At 44.9% G+C, this 15,607-nt stretch overlaps 1 protein-coding gene across 1 annotated transcript in view; it reads right to left on the bottom strand.

Annotated features, from left to right (window-relative positions):
• Nucleotides 1–743: 743 nt before the first annotated feature.
• aadac (arylacetamide deacetylase) overlaps nt 744–15,607 on the bottom strand; it is a 79,292-nt gene continuing 64,428 nt past the window's right edge. The window contains exons 3-5 of the mRNA XM_070883729.1: nt 14,868–14,937; nt 10,756–10,927; nt 744–2,579 (exon numbers count right to left, since the gene is read on the bottom strand). Of these exons, the coding sequence (XP_070739830.1) occupies nt 1,971–2,579; nt 10,756–10,927; nt 14,868–14,937 (851 nt within the window). The 3' untranslated portion in view covers nt 744–1,970. The remainder of the gene's footprint in view (nt 2,580–10,755; nt 10,928–14,867; nt 14,938–15,607) is intronic.

Genomic DNA, 15,607 nt, shown 5'->3' with positions numbered 1-15,607 from the left:
TTACCACTACTTTTTGGAGGCCTATAGACAACTCCCACCAATGCTTTCTGCCCCTTGGTGCTCCTTAGCTCCACCCAGACTGATTCTATATCTTGATTTTCTGAGCCAAGATCCTTTCTCACTATTGCTCTGATTTCATTCTTTACTAACAACGTCAAACCACCCGTTTTTCCTTTTTGCCTGTCCTTCCTAAATATTGAATATCCTTGGATATTCAGTTCCCAACCCTGGTCATCCTACAACCATGTCTCCGTAATTGCAACTATATCGTATCCGTTTACATCTATTTGCGTTGTTAATTCATCTACCTTATTACAGATGCTTCGTGCATTCAGATACAATGCTTTTAGATTTGTCTTGTTAACATTATTAGACATCTTAACATTATTTTGGACTATAGCCCTATTTGTCTTATCGCTATTTTTTTCTTACCTGGACCCTATTTGTTAGTGCACTCTTTAGTTTGTACGCTCTGTCCCATCCTGACATAATCTGGTTATCCTTACCACAATCACATTCCTGCATTGCTTCCTTTTCTTTTCTCTTTAGCATTCTAGATTTCTCTCCACTGTGACCATCCTCCCCCAGCATCCCACCCCCCCCCCGCCCCCCGCCCCTCCCCTTCAGAGGCGAAGGGGTTTAGGGTGGGAATTGCAGAGCACGGAACCAAGACAGCTGATTATTCTCAAGACAACAACATACACAGAGACATCTGAAATGAGGAAAGGAATTTTTACTCAACATTTTATTCGCTATGTTGTGATACGATTAGGAAAGTGATCACATTACATTACAACAGAGATCAGGGTTAATACATAACATGGCATTTGATTATTACTCCATGATATCACAGGTACACCCGGAGCCCAGTGACAGTGCTCGGCCAGACTATACAAAATAGGCAGACAACATATAACAGGGGGGAGGGTGGGGGGGTCCGGGGCAGTAATTGTTGGTTTGAGGATGAGGGGGGAGCACAAAAACTGAGGATTCAGAGGCATCTGTCTGGTTATGGGGAACAGACATTCTGGTTTTAGGGGTAATTTTCATTGTTGAAAAGATCCTTATATCTGAAACACAGATGTTTTGCAGCTCTGTCCACAAACTGGCCGCCAGCTTCAGTTCTGGACACCGCATATCAGGAAGGATATATTGGCCTCAGGAAGGATATATTGCATCGCAGAATGATACCCGGGGCTGAAAGAGTTAAATTATGATGACAGGTTGCACAGATGAGGCTTCTATCTCTTTAAGCATAGAAGATTAAGGGGTGATCTAATTGAGGTACTTAAGACGATTAAAGAGTTTGATAGGGTAGATCGAGAGAAACTATTTCCTCTGGTGTGGGGGTAGTCCAGAACAAGGGGACATAACCTTAAAATTAGAGCCAGGCCGTTCAGGAGTGATGTCAGGAAGCACTTCTTCACACACAGGGCAGTGAGAATCTGGAACTCTCTCCCCCCAAAATAAGCTGTTGAGGCCGGGGGGGGGTGGTTGGGGATGGGGATCAGATTAAATATTCAAAACTGAGATTGATAGATTCTTGTTAGGCGAGGTTACCAAGGGTTACAGAATCAAGGGATATGTAGCAAAGGCAGATAAATGGAGTTAAGATACAGATCAGCCACGATCTCATCGAATGGTGGAACAGGCTCGAGGGGCTGAATGGCCTCCTCCTGTTCCTAGGTACTGCTATTGGATAGGGTGAATGGTCACAGGCCCCTGTGCTGGACCCCAAGTAATGGCAACACCCCGCCCCCGCCCCTCCCCACCCAGTGATTGTTTTTTAAATCTGTAATTTAAAATGATACAAGCACTGACCAAAACACATTTCAGTAAAATATACGGTTAAATAGAATGATAATCAGGGAAAAGGAACATTGGAAAAGAACACTTGCCAACAATTCACAGGTGCAGAAGTACGACGGGTGTTTAGCTGGAAGCCGGTGCGATTTAAAAAAAACGTGTATTTACAAATTCTGCCGCAGCCAGTCAATGTAATGGTTCATCATTTTCTGGCCGATTGCAAAATCGGTCGGCCACGTGACAAACATCAGGGCGCCGTGGAAGCTGTCCTCGTAATGCTCGTGCGTGACCCGGACGCCCGCCTTCTCCAGCCGCGCAGCGTACATGGCCCCGTCGTCCCGCAGCACATCGTACTCGCAGGTCACGATGTAGGCCTGCGGCAGGGCCTTGAGCTTCTCGTCCCCCGCCAGGAGGGGGGCGGCCCTGGGGTCGAAGACGCCGGGGACCCTTGCCGAGGAGGCCGTGCTCCCGCAGCCCGGCAGGGCGTACTTGTAGTCCTTCCTGAACTTCTCTGGCAGCAGCACGCTCCAGTTCACCAGGTCGCTCAGGCCCCTCGACTCGAGGGTGGTGTGGCTGTTGGTCATCATGTTGTTCAGCAGCGACTTGTCACGGCTGAAGTATTCGCTCCAAAACCTGACCATCAAGGACTTGGGTAGAATGGGCATGTTCTTGTTTTGCTGGTAGGAAGGAGTGTTGAAGTCAATGGTCTGAAGTGCAGGGTAGACTAATGCTTGAATCTTGATCTCAACTTCAACCTCTGGATCCTCTTGGACCTGCAAGGCAATGCCTTCATTATTCAGTACCCAGAACGACAACATAAAGAGGAGAGAGGAGGAGGAATGAGTTGGAATTCTTTGGAATTTTCTACCCCAAAGCGCTGAGTCATTGAATGTACTTAAGGTGGAGATGGACAGATTTCTGAACGATAACAGAGTCAAGGGTTATGGGGAGGGGGTCAGGGAAGTGGAGTTGAAGCCAAGATCAGACCAGCCACAATCTTATTGAATGGCGGAGCAGGCTCGAGGGGTCTAATGGCCTACTCCTGCTCCTATTTCTTATGTTCTTATGTAAAGGTATTAATGTACAATTGTGTAGGATCCGTTCCTCCCACCCAAAGGTAAAAATTGGACTATTAAATATAAAAAGCCAGAACTGCATTACAGCCCGCAAAAAGAGCTGGGCAGGAAAGGGTTAATTCAAACATTGCAGCCCAACCATCAGACATCATGAGAATCAATGACACAGGATATCTGCCATCGATCTAAATCCGCTGGCATGCAACGGCCACCCGACATTAAAAGATTCCACACACAGGCATCTTCCACCCTTCAATCTGTAGTTCGGGACTTAGAATGTCAGGTCCCTCATTGAAACACCTGTGAACTTATCACTTTTTGGTGTGGAAGCAAGTCATCCTCGATACGAGGGACTGCCGAATACTAAATCCACACAGAAATGGCATCAAAAGAGAGGCATTTATCATCAAAGCACCGGAGAGAGGCATCCACACCTTCAATGGTTTTCCATCTGGACCAGGGAGTTGAATCCATCATCATCATAGGTGGTCCCTCGAACGAGGATGACTTGTTTCCATGAGAGTTCACAGATGTTTCAATGAAGAACCCGATGTTCCAGTCCTGAACTCCAATTGAGGGGGTGGAAGATGCCTGTGCAGTGATTTTTTTTAACGTGTGGTCACCGTTGCACACCAGCCACCACACGGGCTTGACAGAGCTAGGCCTTTAGCTAGGATACTTAAAGGGTTGATGGTGGATAAGCAATGGCAAACATTTAAAGATCACATGGATGAACTTCAGCAAATGTACATCCCTGTCTGGAGTAAAAATAAAACTGGGAAGGTGGCTCAACCATGGCAAACAAGGGAAATTAAGGATAGTGTCAAAGCCAAGAGGTATATAAATTGGCTAGAAAAAGCAATAAACCTGAGGACTGCGAGAAATTTAGAATTCAACAGAGGAGGACTAAGGGTTTAATAAAGAGGGGGTAAATAGAGTACGAGAGGAAGCTTGCAGTGAACATAAAAACTGACTGCAAAAAAGCTTCTATAAATATGTGAAAAGAAAAAGATTAGTAAAGACAAAAGTAGGTCCCTTGCAGTCGGATTCAGGTGAATTTATAATGAGGAACAAAGAAATGGCAGACCAATTCAACCAATACTTCACTTCTGTCTTCACGAAGGAAGATACAAATAACCTTCCGAATGTACTAGGGGACAGTGGGTCCAGTGAGAAGGAGGAACTGAAGGAAATCCTTATTAGGCGGGAAATTGTGTTAGGGAAATTGATGGGATTGAAGGCCGATAAATCCTCGGGGTCTGATAGTCTGCATCCCAGAGTACTTAGGGAAGTGGCCCGAGAAATAGTGGATGCATTGGTGATCATTTTCCAACAGTCTATCGACTCTGGATCAGTTCCTATGGACTGGAGGGTGGCTAATGTAACACCACTTTTTAAAAAAGGAGGGAGAGAGAAAATGGTTAATTATAGACCGGTTAGCCTAACATCAATAGTGGGGAAAATGTTGGAATCAATCATTAAGGATGAAATAGCAGCGCATTTGGAAAGCAGTGACAGGATCAGTCCAAGTCAGCATGGATTTATGAAAGGGAAATCATGCTTGACAAATCTTCTGGAAATTTTTGAGGATGTAACTAGCAGAGTGGACAAGGGAGAACCAGTGGATGTGGTGTATTTGGACTTTCAAAAGGCTTTTGACAAGGTCCCACACAAGAGATTGGTGTGCAAAATCAAAGCGCATGGTATTGGGGGTAATGTACTGGCGTGGATGGAGAATTGGTTGGCAGACAGGAAGGAGAGAGTCGAGATAAACGGGTCCTTTTCAGAATGGCAGGCAGTGACTAGTGGAGTGCCGCAGGGCTCAGTGCTGGGACCCCAGCTCTTTACAATATACATTAACGATTTAGATGAAGGAATAGAGTGTAATATCTTCAAGTTTGCGGATGACACTAAACTGGGTGGCGGTATGAGCTGTGAGGAGGATGCTAAGAGGCTGCAGGTTGACTTGGACAGGTTAGGTGAGTGGGCAAATTCATGGCAGATGCAGTATAATGTGGATAAATGTGAGGTTATCCATTTTGGGGGCAAAAACACGAAGGCAGAATATTATTTGAATGGCGGCAGATTAGGAAAAGGGGAGATGCAACGAGACCTGGGTGTCGTGGTTCATCAGTCACTGAAAGTGGGCACGCAGGTAGAGCAGGCGGTAAAGAAGGCAAATGGTATGTTGGCCTTCATAGCTAGGGGATTTGAGTATAGGAGCAGGGAGGTCTTAATGCAGTTGTACAGGACCTTAATGAGGCCTCACCTGGAATATTGTGTTCAGTTTTGGTCTCCTCGTCTGAGGAAGGACGTTCTTGCTACTGAGGGAGTGCAGCGAAGGTTCACCAAACTGATTCCAGGGATGGCTGGGCTGTCTTTTGAGGAGAGACCGGATCAACTGGGCCTTTGTTCACTGGAGTTTAGAAGAATGAGAGGGGATCTCATAGAAACATATAAGATTCTGACGGGACTTGACAAGTTAGATGCGGGAAGAATGTTCCCGATGTTGGGGAAGTCCAGAACCAGGGACATAATCTTAGGATAAAGGGTAGGCCATTTAGGACTGAGATGAGGAGAAACTTCTTCACTCAGAGTTGTTAACCTGTGGAATTCCCTGCCACAGAGAGTTGTTGATGCCAGTTCATTGGATATATTCAAGAGGGAGTTAGATATGGCCCTTACGGCTAAGGGGATCAAGGGGTATGGAGAGAAGGCGAGAAAGGGGTACTGAAGGAATGATCAGCCATGATCTTATTGAATGGCGGTGCAGGCTCGAAGGGCCAAATGGCCTACTCTTGCACCTATTTTCTATGTTTATCCAGTGGCAAGGATTAACCAAGACGACTGGAGACCTGCTCTGCTGCTCGGACCTAGTGCGCACACATATCACAGTGTGGGCTGGCCCATGCTGCCCCCAGCCCTCGCCTCTTTATGTTTACAGTGTCACTGACTCACACACAAACATACACACACACACACACAGACCAAGAGGGAATCTCCCCCCTGTGTTTATGGTGTCACTAACGCGCACATAGACAATGGCATCAAAAGAGGGGCATTCACACCTTCAATTATCACTGTCAAAGGAAGAAAGGGACATTCACACATGCTCCAACCTTCGATACCAACGAATGTTCTTGCATTGTGCTGCCCAGCGGGAGAGCTGATATCAACAGGAGAAAACAGGGAATTTGTTTTGAGATCACAAGTTGGTTTTTGGTATAAAGAAGACCCATTTTTCAAAGGCATGGGAGCAATACAGGATAGAATCGAAACAGCAACAGAAGTGTCTTCAGGAGACAAGCTGCAACTGAGAAAAGGGCCTACAATCAACCTGAGAAGACAGCCGAGGAATTGGTGATTGTATGTTGGTTCCAGCCAAATCATAGAAGGGTTTTGTGATTGGGTCTGGGTAGCTATATGTGTAACAGTAAAATCGCGGATGGGTTTCACTGTGTCAAGTTGTGCCGATGCAAATTACCCTCTCATAGGGGTTTGTATTCTGGGGTTTGTTCATCCCACATCGATCGTAGGGATTTATACTGGGGGTGGGGGGGGGGTGGGGGGGCGCGCGTATATTCAATAAAACGAATGAATCTTAGTTGAGCCAAAATCCTGTGCCATGTGTATTTTGTTCTTATAAATTCTGACGTCAAAGAACTGTGTGTAACGGGGGACTCGGTAATTAGGAACCCTTACAGTTGTATGATAATACTTTGCAATCTTAATCACACAAGACCATTTTCTAGGCTAGAAAGAAAAACTGCAAATCTGAAACAGAAGCAGAAAAGGTCATATACCCAACAAGCCTGTCACGTAAAAATAAAAAGCTAGTATCAGTAATGGTGACCATGAAACTATTAGATTGTCGCAAAAACCCATCCTGTTCACGAATGTCCTTTAGGGAAGGAAATCTGTACGCCAGCTTTCTCTGGTGCTGTCACTGGGGGGCGCTACGGGAGCAGCGCAAATCACATGTTGTATCCGTGTCGATAGCGGGGGCGCTGCACGCTGGCGAGACGCTCCTGGCCAATACTCAGCGCCGCCGATACCGGCACATTGAATTTGCCAAGCGGCGCGAATGCTGGCGCTCGCGGCTGCAAACCCTTTAGCACTATCCAACCAAACTTCTAGCCTTTTAGGAGGACATAGACAGGTAATGTTGAGTGGCACCATGCCCAAGCTTCACCTCATAGTGGAGTTACTCTGCTGCGAGGCAAGGCAATTGATCCATTCCGGGATCCCTGAAGCTTTCGGGCCTTTAAGAACTCACGCCAGGTCTCAACTGGTATGATTTCCGCTGAGGCCTTCCAAAGGGCACGATTCCCAGGGAAAGCCAGGAAGACCCTTCTGACAAGCCCTCATAACATGAAGGGGGTGGGGTTAGCAGAAGATCTGCCTATGAATCCTCCTACCAGAATGTAAAAAATCAGGGCAAATGGGGCAGAAACCTGGTGTAACTGGCCTCTGCCCATATTCCACCTCTTGCCTGCTGCCAGGACCTCCAGAGCAAAGGGAATATTGATTCCATCCTCTCAAGTCCTCGGGATTTCAGGGACAACGTGCTAAAAACTTCTTAACTCTCATAAACTGTTAGGTGTGAAACAAAGCAGTTATGTGATATTCACTGGAATGTGATAATAGTATAAAATATTTGTGCGATACCTATGACAGTATTGTTTAATATCATTTTGCTGTTAGTTGGAGCTTATTGTCCTTTTATTAATCAACATTAGCATCACATTGTGGGTATAACGGTTTTGATGAATAATACAGAGGTGAATTGGCCCAATAAGGTTGCTCCCTATTTCATAGTTCAACATCCATCTTATCACATCCCTCAAACTCCAGAAACAAACTAATTCTTTACCCCCTCAGAGCCTGTTTGGTTCTTTTTTTTCTCCTTGTCTTTAATGGCAGCTGGTCATTATCCCAACATTCACACCCTATCTTGACTAATGTTTTTCTAACTCCTGCCATTACCATTTTGTCTCTCTAATCTCTCCTGCCTTCCACTCTATCACAGACCTTCCCTTTTGTTCTTTCTTCCCCTCCCCCTTTCAGTGCTTAAGAATGTGCTCTTTTCGAACACTCTCCAGTTCTGACGAAGGGTCATCGACCCAAAACGTTAACTCTGCTTCCTCTCCACAGATGCTGCCTGACCCGCTGAGATTTCCAGCATTTTCTGTTTTTATTCTTGCATGGATACTTTGTGATGTTTATATTATTGGTTCTTTGACTCGAGTTTCCTCCCTTTCCTCAATTACTTTCAGTGGAACATTTCAATCATGTTACTGATGGGGGAAGAAAGAAACTGATAGAACTTCATTAACACAATCGCTATCAATAATTTGGATGAGTGGACCAAATGTAACATATCCAAGTTTGCTGATGATTCAAAGCTAAGTGGGAATGTAAGTTGTGAGGAGGATGCAAAGAGGCTTCAAGGGAATATAGACAGACTAAGTGAGTGGGCAAGAACAGGGCAAATAGAATATAATGTGGAGAAATGTGAAGTTATCCACTTTAGTAGGAAAAATAAAAAAGCAGAGTATTTTTTAAATGGTGAGAGATTGGGAAATGTTGGCATTCAGAGGGACCTTGGTGTCCTTGTACATGAATCACTGAAAGTTAACATGCAGGTACAGCAAGCAATTAGGAAAGTAAATGGTATGTTGGCCTTTATTACAAGAGGATTTAAGTATGTGCAAAGATGTCTTACTGCAATTATATAGGGCCCTGGTGAGACCACACCTGGAGTATTGTGTACAATTTTGGTCTCCTTACCTAAGGAAGGATATACTTGCCATCGAGGAAGTGCAACGAAGGTTTACCAGACTGATTCCTGGGATGAGAGCATTGTCCTATGAGGAGAGATTGAGTAGACTAGACCTATATTCTTTAGAGTTTAGAAGAATGAGAGGTGATCTAATTGAAACATGTAAAATTCTTACAGGGTTTGACAGGGTAGATGCAGGGAGGATGTTTCCCCTGGCTGGGGAGTCCAGAACCAGGGGTCACAGTCTCAGAATAAGGGGTCAGCCATTAGGACTGAGATAAGGAGAAATTTCTTCACTCAGAGGGTGGTAAATTTTTGGAATTCTCCACCCCATCGGGCTGTGGAGGCTAAATCATTGAGTATATTCAAGATAGAGATCGATAGATTTTTGGATAATAAGGGAATCAAGAGATATGGGGATAGTGCACGAAAGTGGCTTTGAGGTAGAAAATCAGCCATGATCTTATTGAATGGTGGAGCAAGCTCGAGGGGGAAAATGGCCTACTCCTGCTCCTATTTCCTCTGTTCTTATGAAACACAGTGTAGCAAATGGGATTCATTACTATTGCCTCATAGTGCCAAAGTAACAATTGTTTCCATTTTCATCTTGCTTCCTCCTCTTCCTTGCACAACACCAGTTCGGCCACAGCTAGAGTACTGCACACAGTTCTGGTCACCATATTAGAAGAATGTTGCCAGGGTTGGAGAATTTCAGCTGTGAGGAGAGATTGGTAGGCTGAGGTTGTTTTCTTTGGAACAGAGGAGGCTCAGGGGAGAAGTGTATAAATTTATGAGGGGCCTAGATAGAGTGGATAGGAAGGACCTAATTCCCTTGGCAGAGAGGTCAATAACCAGGGGGCATAGATTTAACGTAATTGGCAGAAGGATTCAAGGGGTGTTCAGGAGAACCTTTTTCACCCAGAGGGTGGTGGGGGTCTGGAACTCACTATCTGAAAGGGTGGTAGAGGCCGAAGCCCTCATTGCATTTAAACATTACTTGGATGTGCACTTGAAGTGCTGTAACCTACAGGGCTACAGACCAAGAACTGGAAAGTGGGATTGGGCTGGGTAGCTCATTTTTTCCCAGCACAGACACGATGGGCCGAATGACCTCCTTCTGTGTTGTAAATTTCAATGATTATGTAACACAAATATTAATGAATCTAAAGCCTTTTTCTTGAGTCTCACTCAGCACAAACTAACCCCCTGCCCCCCACCGCCCAAGATACCCAAACAAGGCCCAGCAGGAACAGCAGACAAACACAGGAAGGCAACCATAGGAAAGGATCATCACTCCAACCAATGGGACCAGAGAGAGCAGTACCCTATTGGTCCACAACCTATTTGAATTGCAGAGATTAAGATCAAACATATATTTGAAAAGAAGAATTTGCTGGGCTGTGGGGAAGGAGCAGAGTAGTGGGACTAATTGGATAGTTCTTTTGAAGAGCATGATGGGTTGAATGGCATCCTTCTGTGCTGTATGATTCTATACCAAGCTAAGAAGGGCAGACCCCGATTTGGCATGAGCCATGGGAGAATTACATAGGATTACACGGGATATACGGCACAGAAACAGGCCATTCGGCCCAGCCAGTCCATGTCGGCATTTATGCTCCACTCGAGCCTCCTCCCATCTTTTCTCATCTAAATCTATCGGCATAACCCTCTATTCCCTTCTCCCTCATATGCTTGTCCAGCCTCCCCTTAAATGCATCGATACTATTCGCCGCAACCACTCCCTGTGGTAGTGAGTTCCACATTCTCACCACTCTCTGGCTAAAGAAGTTCCTTCTGAATTCCCTATTGGATTTCTTGGTGACTATCTTATATTGATGGCCTCTAGTTATGCTCTTCCCCACAAGTGGAAACATTCTCTCTGTATCCACTCTATCCAAACCTTTCATTGTTTAGTCGGTCACCCCTCAGCCTTCTCTTTTCAGGAGAAAAGAGACCCACCCTGTTCATCCTTTCCTGAGTAACTGGCCCCTTTAGGTAGAAACAGTTATTTAAAATATTATAATTTAAGCAAATCAAGAACAGGCAGGGTTGAGAACAGCCGCAAGCCATTAGCGGTTATTGTGACTGTACCTGCTGAGCTACCGCAGCGGCCAAGTTCCCACCAGCGCTGTCTCCTGACACAGCCACTCGGCCCGGGTCCACCGAGTACTGAGTCAACACGTCCGGCTGTAGGAAGAACTTCACCACAGTGTAAACGTCATTGAACTGATCCGGGAAATGGTGCTCCGGTGCCAATCGGTATCTGAAAAATACAACGGGTATAGAACAGAACTGATGCCTATCAGAACTCTGCATGGTATTGACAGTAAATGTTGGCTGCTGGCTCTCGAGCGATTGTCACTTTGGACCTGAACAATTTATCATCAAGCTATTCTATTAAAAAGAAGTTTGTCGCTCGAGGATTCAGGATTCAGTTGCCTAGGCCCTAAACTCTGGAATTGCCACCCTAAACCTCTCCACATCGCTAACTCTCTCTCCTCTTAAAACCTTTTGGTCACCTGTCCTAAAATCTCTTTATGTGGCTTGGTGTCAAATTTTGTCTGACAATCGCTCATGTGAAGTGCCTTGGGATGTTTTACTATGTTAAAGGCGCTATACAAATGCAAGTTGTTGTTGCTGTTGTCTTTAGCTCACTTTCTAGCATCCAATAGTTTATAAGGACAGAGCGATTTGCACGAAAAAAATGCTCTGATTGGCTCTCCATTACCACATGACCTGATTGCTGATTGGTCCCCTTAGAGGATAAGCCACACCCAGATGTTTCTCTGGAATGTGTGATTGGAACCGGCCAGCCCAAGTTCTGAGTGACTTTTCAAAGTGTGATTCGAGCCATTCTGACTTCAGACCTCAGACAGGACAGAGCTTCCCCCATCCCAGCACAAGTTCCTGACACCCTCAGCCCAAGTTCCTGACGCCCCCCTCGCAGCCCAACGCTTCAGCGGCAAAAAATGTTTCAGCAGTGACGAGCTCCATGCGGACTCGTGGTTTGACCCCACTTCCGGCTTCCTCATTCGTCGCACTGTGCATGCGCGACCGAATCGAGGGCCCATGCTCAAAGAGGGGGCGGAGTCCAATGCGCGCATGCGCAGAACACACAGAAAACTAGTACAAATAGTCACTCTGATTTTATAATGAGCAGCCACACAATCCCAAGTGAGTGTTTACTGAATTAATAATCTACAGCAAGCAAGCGACAATCGATGCCACTTTTACACCCAGGTGGCAAGTTAAAAATCTGCTCTGAGGTTTCTATAAAACATTGTACTGTACACCGCACAGTACTTAAAATCACTCGAATGTTGGCATTTTGTGACGAGTATGTTGGGCCGAATGGCCTCATTCTTAAATTGATAATCAACAATAACAACTTGTATTTATAAATTAGCAAAATACTGCGGATGCTGGAAATCTGAAATAAAAGCAGGAAATGCTCAGCGGGTAAGCATTGCCAGCAATTTCTGTTTTTATTGCATTTATATAGCTCATGTAAAATAATAAACCATCCCAAGATGCTTCACAGGAGCGTTATCAGACACAATTTGACACCGAGTCATGTAAAGAGATTATAGGATACGTGACAAAAGGCTTGGTCAAAGAGGAAGGTTTTAAGGAGCGTCTTATAAGAGGAGAGAGAGGCGGACAGGACTATGGAGGGAGTTCCAGAGCTTAGGGCCCAGGCAGCTGAAGGCATGGCGACCGATGGTGGAGCGATGAAAATCGGGGATGCTCAAGAAGCCATAATTGGAAGAGCACATAGATGTCGGAGGGTTGTGCACTATAACCTAAATTGATGGTCACTTGGTCTTTATACATCCAGAGAGTGAAAGGGGGTCAAAATGACACTCATAGATTAGCTTGTTGAATGGAAATAAGTAAGCTAAAAATTTTGTATCAAACATAACGGATAGAGGTCTTTAAAATTTTCAAGAGGTTTGATAGGGTAGACGTACAGAAGATGTTTCCACTTGTGGGGGAAGTCCGAAACTAGGGGCCATATAAGATAATCACTAATAAATCCAATAAGGAATTCAAGAGAAACTTCTTTACCCAGAGAGTGGTTAGAATGTGGATCTTGTTACCATATTTACGAAAGGATATACTTGCTTTGGAGGCAGTTCAGAGAAGGTTCACTAGGTTGATTCTGAAGATGAGGAGGTTGATTTATGAGGAAAGGTTGAGTAGGTTGGGCCTCTACTCATTGGAATTCAAAAGAATCGAAACATAGAAGATTATGAGGGGGCTTGACAAGGTGGATGCAGAGAGGATGTTTCCACTGATGGGAAAACTAGAACTAGAGGGCATGATTTTAGAATAAGGGGCCACCCATTTAAAACAGAGATGAGGAGAAATTTCTTCTCTCAGAGGGTTGTAAATCTGTGGAATTCGCTGCCTCAGAACACTGTGGAAGCCGAGACATTGAATAAATTTAAGACAGAGATAGACAGTTTCTTAAGGGATTAAGGGGTTATGGGGAGTGGGTAGGGAAGTGGAGCTGAGTCCACGATCGGATCAGCCATGATCGTATTGAATGGCGGAGCAGACTCGAGGGGTTGTATGGCCTACTCCTGCTCCTATTTCTTATGTTCACATGGTACAGTTGAGGCGAATAGCATAGATGCCTTTAGGGGAAGTTAGATAAGTACGTGAGGGAGAAAGGAATCGAAGGATATGATGACGAAGTGAGGTGGGAGGAGGCTCGTGTGCAGCATAAATACCAGCACAGGCCGTTGGGCCGAATGGCCTGTTTCTGTGCTGTACATTTTATATAATAGCTAAAAATGTTCAATAACTATGATACATGCCAATGTGGAAAAGCTGAGGGTATTTCTTTGATATTAAGCTCAAAGTGAGATGACCAGGTTGGTTGATGGGAGAAATGGGAATTTCCACTGATGGGGGAGACTAGAATAAGGGGCCACCAGTGGTTCAAGAAGGTCCACCACAACCTTCTCAGATCAACTAGGGATGGGTTATAAATGCCGGCCTTGCCAACGACGCCCACATCCCAAGACTGAATAATTGGCCAGAAATTACGGTTTCCGTGATCAGCGTACGCCATAAAAGGCTCCGCAAGTTCCGGATTTCTGCACACGCTATAAAACCCGGAATTTGCGATCTGTCAGATGCCTTGACAGATCATCCGAGCCATCTGTATCGCTGACGGGACCATCAGTATCGTTGGCACAGAGTTGAGCTATTGGCCCAACCACTGCCCAGCAATTGCCCATGGAACTCTTACAGCTGGTAAAAGCAGGCATAGAGCCTGCTTTCACCAGTGTAAGGGTTATTATAAATCCTAAATTAAAAATGTAAAAATAAGTAATGTTGCACAATCACTCCAAATTCATTTATGCAAATATTGGCCCGGATTAAGATGCCGGAAATAATTTTTCCAAAAATTAGATTTTTGTTGTATTTTCAGTAATGAAGGGACTTTTAATTCAATTTGAAAATCAGAAATTTACATTGTCTAAATTGTTTAATTATTTGGGGATTCTAGTAGTGTTTACAAGGGATTCCCTTTAGAAATGGAATCCTCCTTTCTCATTGGAGGACCGAGCCCACGTGATCCCAGGGAGGATTCCGAAGCGCCTGCGTCAAGATCCGAACGCTGTTACGCTGCCACCCGCCTGGAGGCCTGAAACCGGAACTCTCCGGAACTCTCCACAGCCTGGGTGTCCGGCGGCAAGTTTGTCGATCTTTCGTGGGTCGGAGGCGGACTCCGGAGGTACGGCTCCGACCGCAAATTCAGGGCAATCAAAAGAAAATCGGATGTCTAAATAGCTGATTTTTATAATTCTACACAGGACTGATCAACTAGATGCCTCTGTCTTTGCAGCATATTTTCCTCTCTGTAACCTGGTCTTTACGGGTTTGATTCCTCAGTTCCCTGATCGGTGTGCACAGGTTCTTAGTTATGACAGATTGCACTGTGCAATAACTAACAGTTAGTCTGTCGAAAACATCCTGAGCAATTATAATAAATTTATCAAAACACCCTTAACAACCTTCATAAAGCTATCAAATTACTCTTGATTATCACACAGTCCCATTAAAATTGGCGTTGACGATCCCGGGCACCATTTAACGAGAGTGTTTCTAAGTACAGAGTCCAAACCAAATCAATCACCCACTCTCCAACAGTGTCCATTATGAGAACAACGCACAGTAATAGCTCTTACTCAACGGAGACAATAACTGCATTCAGTTCGCTCGCACTCTTTCTTGACAGGACATCATAATTCAGCATTTCTGAAAGTGAAATGAAAGATTAGATAAACTGCAGTGCTAAAACCATTAAAACTGCTTCAATTCAAATCATTTGCTGAGAAATGTGGAGGCACCACCCGAAGCAAAGGAAGAACTTGCATTTATAACTCGTCTTATCATAACCAATTGCCGAGGCAAGGCACATATAATGTTGGCCTTTATTGCAAGGGGGATAGAGTCTCAAAGCTGAGAAGTCCTGCTACAACTATACAGGGTATTGTTGAGGCCATACCTGGAGTACTGCGTACAGTTTTGGTCTCCGTATTCAAGGAAGGATGTACTTGCATTGGAGGCTGTTCAGAGAAGGTTCACGAGGTTGATTCCGGAGATGGGGGGGGTTGACTTATGAAGATAGGTTGAGTAGGTTGGGCCTATACACACTGAAGTTCAGAAGAATGAGAGGTGATCTTATTGAAACTTACAAGATAATGAGGGGGCTGGACAAGATGGATGCAGAGAAGATATATCCACTCATAGGGGAAACTTAAACTAGGGGACATAGTCTTCAAATAAGGGGCCGCCCATTTAAAACTGAGATGAGGAGAAATTTCTTCTCTCATAGGGTTGTAAATCTATGAAACTCTCTGCCCCAAAGAGCTATGGAGGCTGGATCATTGAATATATTTAAAGCGGTGATAGACAGATTTTTGAG

Source organism: Pristiophorus japonicus, chromosome 6, assembly GCF_044704955.1.
Source record: "Pristiophorus japonicus isolate sPriJap1 chromosome 6, sPriJap1.hap1, whole genome shotgun sequence".
Classification (NCBI taxonomy): domain Eukaryota; kingdom Metazoa; phylum Chordata; class Chondrichthyes; family Pristiophoridae; genus Pristiophorus; species Pristiophorus japonicus.
The sequence above is the reverse complement of the archived record's forward strand: the minus strand, read 5'-3'. Positions and strand labels throughout refer to the sequence as shown.